The sequence below is a fragment of the Glandiceps talaboti genome, chromosome 1 (assembly GCF_964340395.1).
Source record: "Glandiceps talaboti chromosome 1, keGlaTala1.1, whole genome shotgun sequence".
Classification (NCBI taxonomy): domain Eukaryota; kingdom Metazoa; phylum Hemichordata; class Enteropneusta; family Spengelidae; genus Glandiceps; species Glandiceps talaboti.
In genome coordinates, this window is record NC_135549.1 from 9,399,494 (window position 1) to 9,412,998 (window position 13,505).

A 13,505-nucleotide genomic window follows, 5' to 3' on the forward strand; every position below is an offset into this window, starting at 1 on the left:
TCCAATGTGTGGCGAATAATCATGAAAAAACATGAACCGTGTCATTAATACAAATCTGTTTACAAACACCAGAAAGATGTCGTTCACACAATTACAGACATCAGACCTGGACGAACAGTACCTGTTACAATCAGGGAAAGTAAACAACTGAATTGGATTAATAACACTTGGCACAGCATATTGGAAGTACCAAGACTTGTATTACATTCAATCATTTGATAGGAACAGTTTATGGCTACTTTATGTAAAAGTTCACAGTTCAAAGACAAATTTGAAGTTCCCCTGGCATTTCATGTACACAAAAAGAGGCCATAAAACTGTTCCTAACAAACCATGGTGTGTAATACAAGTCTCTGCTGTTCCAACACGCTGAGCCAAGTGTTATTAATTCTATTTTAATTTGTTTACTTTCCCTGTTTGTAACAGGTTCTGTTTGTCCATAGTCTGATGTCAGCAGTTGTATTTCCATGTTAACACATGACATTTATGCATCAACAATCATTTATTTCACTTGACATGCTAACCGTTGTGAAATATGCAGGCTTACCACTTGACTGAGTTGATCAGCAGCTAAATCCGAGAATGCATCATTACTTGGTACAAACAGTGTGTAGTCACCAACGTTTTCTATCACTCCAAGCAACTCATAATCCTGCCAATAAATTTACAAATACCATGAAGTCGTCTTTTGTTTGTGATTTAATTAAATACTCACCATCTGGATGACCATGGATGACCATGGCACAACATGTGATGTATTAAAAGCACTGTTAGTACATAGATTACATATTTGCTAGTTATCATGAGTATTACAAGTCATTACCATATACTGTAAATCTACATATTTGTGCCACTAGAATATTTAGCGATTCTACAGCCTTCAGCTAGTTCTCAAAAACTAACTTTTACTAATTACCACATTGTATTTATGTACAAGAAGGCATTTTAGTCATTACTTAATTTCGCATTTTTGTTTTTCAGTGAAATAATCGAAAAACAAGTCTTTAGTGAAAATTCCCAGGTTTACAGTATACAGCCCATTTCGTTTTAGTGTTCACCACTGGTGTTCACTGGCTCTGTTTGATACATCCACACAGAAATTGTAATCTTGATTCTACACTTTGCAGAACCAAGATTGCTATTTCTTGCTACATTTAGCTTAAATAAAATAAACTCTTTAAACATTCTGCACCTAGATGCAGAGTGGTGGGCATCATGTTTTGATGTCAGACAGGTGGGCATCATGTTTTGATGTGTGACAGGTGGGCATCATGTTTTGATGTCTGACAGGTGGGCATCATGTTTTGATGTCAGACAGGTGGGCATTATGTTTTGATGTCTGACAGGTGGGAATCATGTTTTGATGTCTGACAGGTGGGCATCATGTTTTGATGTGTACATTTGATGTCAGCATGATGGCATATTCGTTCATTTTATTTATTAAACAAAATCTTGCAAGAAACTATATTCAGTGAGTCTTGCTACCTTAGAGTGTAGCATGCGCCATTTTCTTATTTTCTTCTGCATGTTTGTATCAAACAGTCAGTGAACAGTAACATGGAATGGACAGTACCATTCAAGATTACAAGATGCTTTAGTTACAGCTCAAACCTTTCTACATCTCATTGTCAATGATTTAAAAAAGACTGTTATTAACTTCTGATTAATATTTGCATTAATCCAACATGTAGTTAATAATATGAACATGAGAATTAAAAATTAGCTATGAATGCTGTCATTCAATCTCTGACATGTTATTATATATATACCAGTAATTACTAGCACTGGTGTGCACAAGCATACTAGTGGCATTTGCACTGTAGTGCAATACTGTAAACATTACACAACTATATCTGTATACAAATGATATGCAAAATGGGTGTGCGATCATTCCCAATTCCATGTATTATGAAATCACATGATCGCACAGTATGATTTTTATGGAAATTTGCTGTTTCCGATAAACATATTGTGTGATAATAACAAAACGCCATGGTGCATGAGTGCCAGTGTGGGTACTCAACGGTACGAGTGCTTGCAGGGTTTTCTGCTTGCTAAGTTTGTTAAAGTACGTCCACAGGGAACTGCAAGCACTCATGCAAATAACCCTAGTATGTCACATTTGCAAGCATAACATGGGGTTGTGTCGTATTATGATGTGACTTTAGTCCCTAATACGTTTATGAAGATATGAATGGCAGGTATCATGACTGTTTGACATGTAACAATGTGATTATTGGCAGGCAATGTTCAAATGAAAATGATACTCTTAATTTTTGAAACTGAGTGTTTTGTGAGCAACACATTCCAACTATTACTAGTATATAGTTGTCAACAAGCAGTGTTAAAATGTCAATGGTAGATGGGTGGACCATGCATTGCATACCTTTAGTGGGAACCAATCGTGCTAAAATGACCCTTGTGGATGTTCTTCATAATTCTTAGAAATTCATGTCACAAAAAAGTTTAGTTTTCTGATCCATACAGTTGTTTTCTCATCAAATATGACCTTTGACCTTTCTTGAACCAAAACTGAATACATATTGTACTGCACTGAAAGTTTGGCTCTTAAAGTAGAATTTGGTATGAGATTATGAATTATGTAAAATTTGGTTCATAATATAATGAAGTTACCACTGTAACTTGTTTGTGACAACAGTTAATTCAGTGTGTTGATAATTGCTATATTATGAAGACACAAGTCCTGTTTTCACCCAGAAGGGTCAAAGTTACTTGATTGGGGCATGTCAATGTACCCACCACCAAATACTGCTTGAACCTCAAGTACGAAGGTTTGTCATTGAAGACCTCTTCAAGTGTAGGCAAAGGAACAAATATTTTTTCTGGGGGTAACATGACCTGAATTCAAAGACAAAAAAGAATCATGGAGAATTAAAGATCAATAGTCCGTCAAATATCAAAATGTAATTTAATGTTCTCACCATGAGGGATTCCATGAATCTGGAATACTGATAATAGCGACGCATTAGATCCCATAGAGTTGGAAAGGATGTAGATTGATTACCTGCAACTATTGACATATCTGGTGGTTGTAAAACCTGTGGTTTAAAACATACATGATTCTGTGTAACAGTTCGAATATCTGGTTTTATACCTGTAAACCTGATATATGGGATGTTAAGCGTTATGATATTCACATTAAACGTCATCAGAAAACACCTCTCTGATTGGATGGACAAAACACATTGATTCTAACCATAAACAAACATTAAAAAATGGCAGCCGATCTTCGACGTTGCAGTTAGGGATATCGCGTATGCCACAACACTGAGGAATTTTTCAAAACAAGGAAATTTTGACGAAAATATCCATACCCAAATGATACTATTTTATGATCGTAAATTCATAACAACATTGTACAGGTACATACATTTCGCAATGGTATCAAAGGTATGCGTATGACTGTGTGGTATTAGCCATCCACTGACACTGTGTATGCTACCCATACCACACTATTGTACTGCAGTAGTTACACTCGCAATTGACCATCTAGTTTTACTAACATATTAAAGCATTTTCTGAAACTTTTAGAGAACTTACTCTAAAACCAAAATAGTATTTCAAAATAAATATGGAAAGTTACACTGAAATCTGATGAAAATCAACGATCGTCGGAGCAGGGTCAGCGAATTATGTGTACATGTATGTGAAAGTCACCTGATAACAGGTCATGTGACACATGAAGCACACTGCATAGCAAGCCGTGCTCTTTTTATTTTTCATAGTTTCCTTTTGAACTCCATATGAAATATCAGTTATTACCCGATATCATCTCTTCATTCGTTGTATTACCGTTCGTGCAGTTCCTGTTACGGAAACTGCACTCACGGCGACACGACAACGAAGAGGTGATATCGGGTAATAACCTCATATTAATACAAGCTAAGACAGAAATGAAATAAAATCATTGCTGTGATGTGTTGACATTAAATCTATCGATGGATGCCAAAAGACAAAAATGGAAAAAATAACTATTATCTGAAAGAAATGTGTTTAAGGGTGAATAAAAAATTTGAAAAAAAGTTTCTTGGGAAGCCATACTATGAGGAAATTGTTCTCGCATACCTCATTATGGTAAAAGAAGCTAAGAAATATGAGTAAAGATATGAAATTTCATATGTTTGCTAGCTAAGATATACATGTATTTCACAATTTACAAAATGATAACAAATCATCTGAGATGAGTTTATCAATCTACTGATAGTGTTAAAGCTGCTATCCTCTCTGACAATGGATCTATCCATTTTGACCAAACATAAATTCCTACCTCATCAATTATGTGGATTATTCCATTTGTTGCTGGGATGTTAGGCATTATGATACGAGCTCCATCGATAAGTACTTCCTGCAAAATTACAGAAACATTTTTCTTGTGTAATACTTATTTTTTTTAATTATCTATTTATTTAATTTAATGGAAGAGCAACGGGAGCAAGTCCCATTTACAGGCTCCAAACAATGAAAAAACTGGAGAAATAGAAGGAAAAAATACAAAAACACACAAACAAACAAAACTAACAAAATGCAAATAAAAACACATTACAAGGCAAATATATAAAATCAATATTGTCAGGTGGACTTGAGATGACAATCTTGCAAAATTCCATTTTTAAAGTTCCAGAGATAAATTACAGTCAATATTGGAAATACTACAACAAAGATCATTATAAGTAGTCATACATCTCTGAATGACACACTGTGTTTAAAAACATTAATTCTACTGACATCAGGTCTAAAACAAATAAAATTTCTAGTTACCCTCTGCGGAACATTAAAACGTAACTTAGAGAGAATATATGGACTATCATAAACGTTATTTACACACTTGTATAAGAATACCATGTCTAAAAACATCCTCCGCAGAGAGAGGATGGGCAAATGGAAATCTTTTTTTTTTTTTTTTGCATCTGTCAGAAGACTATGATGACTTTTTGTACAAGGACACTATCTGATTATAGGTTTTATCTGGAGAGATATTATCAAGTAAATCTTACCTTATTCTCAAAGGTGATCATAAGATCTGTACCTTCTAATAGAGAAGGTATTGGTCCTTCTCCTCTTTCACCTAAGGTTCTGTACGTCCACATACCTGCTATCATATGATATCTACTAAAAAATATAGAACTTTACATTTTAAGAAAACATCATATTTCAACATTTCATTTATTTTATAATTGGCATTTTGCCAAATGTATGTGTAGTAGTACAGCTCAGTTTATAAAATGAAGAGACTGTGAGGGAATGCTAAAATACTGGATTAAGTTGATAGATTGGTTGCTAGAGACATTTTCCATATTGTGGAACGGTACTACAAAATGTCACTTTTTTGAAAGTCATGTCAGTTTCATCAAACTCTGCAAAAATATTCTTCAACACTAAGTACTTTGTAACGATGGATTGAAAACAGGGGATCACCTTTCTTGTTTCCATAGTAACAATTCATGTAAAGAGGTCACTAACACTCACATTTATTAATGTCTACAAAATCTTACCAAGAGACATGTCAATTTTAATAAAAATTGCAGTTTGATGGCTTTTTATACGCAGACTTTGAAAATGCAAAGAAGTTGATAGGTCATCACGTTCATTTTCAAATTACAGAAAAGAAAATACGCTCAGGGGGAAAAATGACTGTAACATAGATTAAAAACCATTTTGTATTAATTTCTGCTAACTTAGAGAGTCCAAAATGTGCGACCACAAAAAAATTACAATTTTTTTGAAACAGCAAGTTTGTCATTATTAGTCAGCCTTATAGTTCACTACATCCTTTTCCAAATGAATTTACCTTGATAATGGTTATCCAAATTCTATTCACATTGTTTATTTGGGCAATGCGGTTATCAAAAATTTTAGCATTTGTTAATATTTTATTTGATGAAAATTCTGCACATTGGATAATGAAATTGTGGTTACGGTGAGTTGATAATCAGGACAAAACTAATTTCATATTGCAATATTCTGAATAGTTGTTACTGGGGTATAGTCACTCACTGACTAAATCTTGTGTTACCAGAATACTTACCTGAGACAGTTGGCTGCATAGTCACTATTCAGCCATTCTTCTTGGTCTTCTATAGACATTGCCTGGAAGGCTAGATTTGTCGGTGCAAACAGTGTAACATTCAGTGAGGGATCAGCTAACTCCCTTGTTATACCTCCAGTCTATCAAAGATATAGTTTGAAGTATGTTTCATAAAATTAGGAGTAAATATCATGAGAAATAAGAAGTAACCTGCAACATGTATATTAAACTAAAAACAGATGAATGTAGATAAAGCGCAATAGACCATAAACAGTGAGACTGTCTATGGTTAGACAAACCCCATTCCCCATTTTAGACCATGCATTTTTTGGTAAGACCTATCTGGAACAGAAGTACAGTGTACATTGGCAGTTGAGACAATTAAATCCATAATGGTGCAAAATTGAAAGCTGATCACACACTTTATGTAAAGATGTAGAGAATTTCTGGGTTTTTTTTTTCACAAGTGGCCAGTGTCATAAACAAGGTTATCTTACATCCAAGTGTACAAAAAGACCTTATACCTCAAAACATGGGTGATTTTACAACTTTCTATCTATCTGTCTGTATAAAATGTTTTGATTTCTGCCTTTGTCTCTGTTTCCACAGTTGGTCTACTTTTAATATTGCATGAATTGTGGATGTTTGACTTGATAGAAAAACACCATATCCTGAATGTTTTGAAAATCACCAGCTTCACTTACCTCACATACACTATAAAGACTTGACAAGTTCACTATTGTTGACAAGACCTGTAAGGTAAATAAATCAATGTTCACAAAGATCAACACTTACTGTCTGATCACACCCCAAATATGTACCACTACAACAATCAGCCCTGTTATTTTTACTTTAAGTTACACATGCAGGGTCACACACACACACACACACACACATATATACACACACACAAACACACACACACACACACACACACACACACACACATATATATATATATACACACACACACACACACACATGCACACACACACATATGCAGGTAAACACACAGAGACAGACAGAAACACACACAAATGCAAGTAAACACAGTCAGAGACACACACACATGCACACACACACACACACACACACACGCACACGCAAACACAAACACAAAAACACAGACATATTACTATGATATGGCAATTTAAGACTACTGAAAAAGGTGAACTTTGCAACAAAAGATTCCTATAAAATATAGTTTCTTACAAAGACAATCTGTAAGAGCAGGAAAAACTGCAACTAATCTATTAAAGTCATTCTTCACATATATCATATTACCTCTTTTGTTAAATAATAAACTACAAACATTACATTCTTTGAATGTTTTATGTTTCATAAACAGCGGTGACTCTGTAAGTAGATGATGACCTAGTATGACTACAAAAGTAGACATTGCAACAAATCTATATTTGGCTATTTTGATCTTTATTACTGTAACTTAAAGGTACTTTGATCAAAAGTCAGCCAACACAAAGTTATGCTCTAGTACTTGTTGCCTATAAAAAGAGGATTACTTAGTTGGCTTTCATTTTCATCGCATTATTTTTACATATCAAAAGTCAGTGAAATGAAACAGAGGTATGGAAAAGAAACAAGTCAAACCTTACCATTGTGACGCTGCCAAAACATATATAACCATTACCTTCAAAGCCTTGATTGCAAGTACATATATTTGTACCAGCTCCTGTCGATGTACAAGTTGCCTACATTTTTGTACATAGAAGAGAGAGTTGTATGTTAGTAGCTATTAATTCAGAATTGGGCATTTATTCAGAGATAATTCAGAATCAGGTATTTATTTTACTTAAAAGCTCTATACTTACTTATACCATTTTTAAACTATGAATTTAAATTTTCAGAAATGATTAAATTTTCAGAAATGTTTTTTTAGCTGGTTGATTTGATAAACAGAGTACTTACATGTTCATGACAACCACCATAGTTAACAAGACATGTATCAGTAGCAGTACACTTAATACCATCTCCCATGAAGCCACTAGGACACAAACATTCATTCTGAAAAGGTCAAAGGTCAAAGGTCACAATCCAGTCAGCACAGACTTGTAGCTCAATAAAGGCCTTAAGAACAGTTGTGTGTACCACAGTTTGTAATATATACATACCACTGTTAGTGCCATTAGTTAAATATAAATGTTAAATAAAATTAAAGAAGTGGTTTGAAATTCTACAACTTTTTAACGATTTTCTAATACCGTATAACACTTTAAATAGGATATTTGTATGTAAAGGAACTCAATTTCTTAGTGTTACAGCTTGGCCAAAGTCATAAATATTTCACTGTAACAGTGGCTTTTCTCTCTCTCAAATCTTTCATATTGTTGATGTGAGGATAAAATGCAAACAGTTGTGATGACATGATTTTGTCAGTATAAATTCTCTTTATTTCATTTAACATTCTGTTCATATCCTGTTGGTACACGATCTTCATCGTAACGGTAAATGATGTTTGATTCATACTGAACACCCTTTCATATCTGCAGACTATGTACATCTAATATCTACCATTTTGATTATTAGTAAGGAATACTTCAAAACTTGTTCATGTTCACCAGTGAGATTATTATAATTGCAAATATTTGCTAGGACCAGAACAAGTAGCTGAGATGCTATCTATGGTATCAAATCATCTCTTTACCATAGAGAAATCTTGTGATTCGGTGCCAGGGATGGCACTAGACCAAGAACAAGATACAAATAGTCAGTTTATTACATATTCAACGTAGAGAGTTAACAACAATATTCTTTACCAGTCCAGGTCCAGTAAATATACAGTCTGCATATTCATCACATCCACCATGGGAAGGTAGTTGACAATTGTCAATAGGAACACAGACAATTCCATCACCGGACCAACCATTCTTACAGTTGCATTGGTTAGCACCAGGTCCTGTAGTTACACACTCTGCCTATTAAAGTCACAGAAAAAAAAGGTAAAGTATCTTTAGTGATAAATACTCTTAGTTTTTAGACAATTCATGCACTTTTTGATACATGTGGTGTGTGTAAGAGTTTTTTGAATTACTATCCCAGACAATAGTTTACTAATAGCCGATAGAGGTTTTGCAATTATTACAACTCACATACTTTGCTATCTCATGATGTTTTCATGTCTTTTGCAAGAAAGGGATGTGTGCAGAGTTAATATTTTAGTTTGTTTTATTGGAAATTAAATAGAGCGGACTTCATGTGACTTGTCACACTAACCAAGAACACAACACTGAGGTGAACGACAGCAAAAATTCACGTCAAAATTGACCTTCATGCATGTGTGTTCAGTCTATAATTCATCACATCATTTCAATGGGGAGGAAATATCAAGAATGGATTCAGTTTTTCTCAACTTATTTTATGTTTGTCTGAAATCCTTACCTCTGCATGACAATCTCCTCTGTTCGGTTTGGTACAGGGATCTATGGATACACAGTCCAGGCCGTCACCATCATAGCCAGCATTGCAAACACAGCGGATAGCGACAGACATATCACACTGGGCATGGGCATGACACTGGTCTAATTGTGGACCACATGGGTGAATGTGTTCTTCACAGTATTCACCAGTAAACCCATCTTCACAAGTACCATGTTTACATTTACCGGACCCTTTTGGTCCATTTGCACAAATCCCATGCACACAGGAACAAACTAAAAAACAAAATACGAACAAGAAATGTTCCCTCAAAATTGTTTATAATAAAGGTTAGGAATGACTTTATCCTACGAGGTGGCATTAAAATGAAAGTTTGTGAGATATGCATAAAGCTAAACAAAACAATATGGTGGTCAAATAATCTCCAAAAATGTCAAACATATTACAAAGAATGGTTATAGTTACTGTTGAGAAGAAAAGAAATCATACTGGATAGAACTGCAGGATATGAGTTGAAATAGTTAACTTTAGGTACTATGGTACTAAGTGTCAAAGAATCAAACACTCCTACATGTATAGCAGATAAGAAGACAAGAGAGTGGTCCGTCAGAATACTGTGTGCCTTAACTTTAATAGTAGTAGTTACAAACTAAGAGTGTAAATAATTTACGGAGTATATTTCTGCAAAATCACTCTGCCTTCTTCAGTTCTTTTTGTATATGGTTTATGTAGAGTTGTCGTTGAACCATGTACAATAACAGCTGAAGAGTGACTCAACTGAAATATACTAGGTAAATTACATACACTTCAAGTTTGGACCTACTACTAAATATACGATATATTTTGGGTTGTATTAAATGTCCTTTAAAAAGTTTCAAGCATGATTGTTGTATATTAATTACTTTCATCTCATTTTCAATAATAATAATGATGACCTTTGACCCACGCAAGTTTGTCAGTCAAGATAGACTGACTTAAGCTTTATTTGTGAAACACACACAAACAATGACAAACACTGATATAAGTTTATATTACCTTGAGTGCAATTTTGGCCATAGTGGTCACTCTGGCTGCACAATTCACATGCAGTACCAATGAAATTCTCAAAACAATCACATGTACCATTGTTAGATATTCCCTCCATACACTGTAATGGATAATAGTTATTAACATTTCATGTGATACAGCCACATACTAAATCAATTGAATAGTTTACCAGACTTGATATCACCGCTGCTAATATTGTTTGTTTGTCTGTTTCTTGTTTTCTTCCCCAGTTCATACCTGTTTTTGAGTTTTTCTGTGCCTGATTTTACTAGTCATATTTTTTCTAATTTTAAATGATGTATGTTTTTTAATTTTATTGCAAGTGATACAATCAATCAATCAATCAATCAATCAATCCATCTATCCACCCACCCACTCACTCATCCATCCATTCATCAACCAACCAACCAACCAACCAACCAACCAACCAACCAACCAACCAACCAACCAACCAACCAACCAACCAACCAACCAACCAACCAACCAACCAACCAACCAACCAACCAACCAACCAACCAACCAACCAACCAACCAACCAACCAACCAACCAACCAACCAACCAACCAACCAACCAATCAATTATGATTCAAAAGACATGATTCTGAACTACGTCCTTTTAACCTCAACTTGTCATTTATGTGTGGAAAGATTAACATTTCCATCTTAGTTACCTACCTGACCATTGCCATTGCAAGGATCGAGAAATCCACCGGGACATGGCAGGCATGATTCACCATAAAATCCATCACAACAATCATCAACCTGATTAAAGAATGAGACTCAGTATGTTACAGTACTGTACAATTCCAACAAAATATATATCTATCATGACTGGTATGAGAGAAAGGGGTGGGGGTGGGGGTGGGTGGGAGTGGATAAGCAAGCAGAGAGAACAGATCAGAGACAAAAGACACTTTCATAATTATAGATAAACTATTGAGTACTTTTTTCCCCTTTTCCAAAGAGATCTGAAACACATGGACATACAGGAAAAATGAACTTAGACTACAATGGATGACAAACATATCATTGCATATAAACAGAGTATTCTTTATTATAAAGTATATGACATTCCTGTGCTCATCTTTCCTTTGACATGAAAGTTATTTAAATCTACATTTGAATCACTTACTTGTGTTGTCTTATTGCAAACGTTTTTGCATCCTTGGATAAATATACCACCTATTGTATTCCATACTGTAGCAGTATAGTCACAACCAGTCAAGACTTGTCCCTGAAAAGATAAAACAGTGAATTCTAACCACGTACCAAACATCTACAATCAGCAGACTACAGTGCCACCAAGTGGTCACCGGGAAAGAAGTTATTTTGATGGTGAATCATGTACTAACAACCTATAGTGACATTGCGAGGTGAAACCAATGTGGGAAATTATTTTTTAAAAAACCCCAATATATGAAATGATTTTTTATTATTTTCTTGGCATGCTTTGATAATAATACCAGAAGAAACACATTTTTTGGCATTGTAAGTTAGTACGCACAGTTTACCATGGTTACACCAAATTGGCTGTTATCAATCTTTTGTACTCCATAGTTTATTGTATACAAAACACTTGTCTTTTCTAAATGTGATCATATTTCACCTTCCTGTTTCTGAAGTTGTACAAATGTTAAACTTTAATATTTCATTTCTTAGCAAAACACTGATTGTACAATGTATTAATTGAATGCACAGTGCCAAGTTACAGCGCCCTCAAACACACAATGGTCCAGTGCTTTTGTTTTAACAATACCACACAACATCTTTTTCTCTGCACAGATGACTATGTCAGTACAGCATGAACACTTAATCAATTCACTGTGATGTTCCACTTTCTGTAAACTTGGGCACAGAATTCATCCTCATTTCTTATGCTCAAAAATGAGAGAAAATAATGGTGTTCTTACTGTTGATATTGAATCTTGTGGACAGTTATCCAGTACTGAATATTGAAGACAATCTCCACATGGCCCCTAAAATCAAACATTAATACAAATTTAATGGACTGATCACACAAGATCTGAAGGGTGGTAGATATTCCTGTGTGGCTTCTACAAATAAAAATAATACAGCAAAGCAGATAGATAAAAAAAAACACACTGTTAAAGGGAGAAGGAAGTATGAGCAGCTTTCACTTTCCTCTCTGAACACTCTGAAATGAATGTCAAAATTATACAAGACTATGACATACACCCTTTGATTTGATTTGGGTAAATTGTCTGCTTGGCTGCACCTGATATGCGTACATAGGATGACATCAAATTAGAACTTTACACAAACTTACCAGAACAGTTTGTGTCAAATTAACACTTTACAGACTTACCAGAACAGTTTGTCAAATTTGCACTTTACACAAACTTACCAGCACAGTACTTACCAGTACAGTTTGTGTCAATTAGCACTTTACACAGACTTACCAGTACAGTTTCTGTTTTCTCTGTGTCACATCTGTGTTTGATAAGTGGCATGATGGAAGGAGGAATCAGTAGGCCATCAATGTAATGGATATAGCCATTTCTAGCCCGGATATTTGACTGTGTTATGTTGATTTTCCTACTTGCGTCTATGGGGTCTTTGATTTGAATAAGCCCCTATATATCAGAGGAAAAAATGTATCAGGATTAATAAATTATAGAAGCTTTCAAAATGAAAGAAAGGTAATAAATACATTAAAACTTTTGAAATTTTTCTGAAAAAAAAATTCTGTAAAAAAGTAAAAAAAATGTAGAAAAAGGAATGGATAGAAATGTTCCATGAAAGCTGACAATCATGCTGTAGAGTATTACACTGTCACCAAACTACAAAACTAAAATGCTGTTTTCAACATTCTGTACTCATAATATTTGGGAAATTTCAAATTAACTGAAAAAGAAGACATACAATATATAGTTGAGATAAAGTGACTGTTTTGGAATCTAGATTGAAGCAACTATTTGAAGCATCTTTTTGTCTGAATCACTAGGACATCATCAGTCTGCAGTGTAATGATGCTAAACTTGCTGGTCATGTGACCCCA

General features: G+C 34.5%; 1 protein-coding gene across 1 annotated transcript in view; it reads right to left on the reverse strand.

The window, feature by feature from the left end:
* Positions 1-13,505, reverse strand: part of LOC144432824 (stabilin-2-like) — a 59,480-nt gene that overhangs the window by 25,348 nt on the left and 20,627 nt on the right. Inside the window, exons 14-28 of the mRNA XM_078121116.1 lie at positions 12,907-13,080; positions 12,397-12,462; positions 11,619-11,720; positions 11,162-11,248; positions 10,475-10,586; positions 9,443-9,714; positions 8,821-8,979; positions 7,973-8,068; positions 7,660-7,755; positions 6,751-6,798; positions 6,047-6,186; positions 5,016-5,127; positions 4,289-4,366; positions 2,943-3,059; positions 548-652 (exon numbers count right to left, since the gene is read on the reverse strand). Of these exons, the coding sequence (XP_077977242.1) occupies positions 548-652; positions 2,943-3,059; positions 4,289-4,366; positions 5,016-5,127; positions 6,047-6,186; positions 6,751-6,798; positions 7,660-7,755; positions 7,973-8,068; positions 8,821-8,979; positions 9,443-9,714; positions 10,475-10,586; positions 11,162-11,248; positions 11,619-11,720; positions 12,397-12,462; positions 12,907-13,080 (1,764 nt within the window). The remainder of the gene's footprint in view (positions 1-547; positions 653-2,942; positions 3,060-4,288; positions 4,367-5,015; positions 5,128-6,046; positions 6,187-6,750; positions 6,799-7,659; positions 7,756-7,972; positions 8,069-8,820; positions 8,980-9,442; positions 9,715-10,474; positions 10,587-11,161; positions 11,249-11,618; positions 11,721-12,396; positions 12,463-12,906; positions 13,081-13,505) is intronic.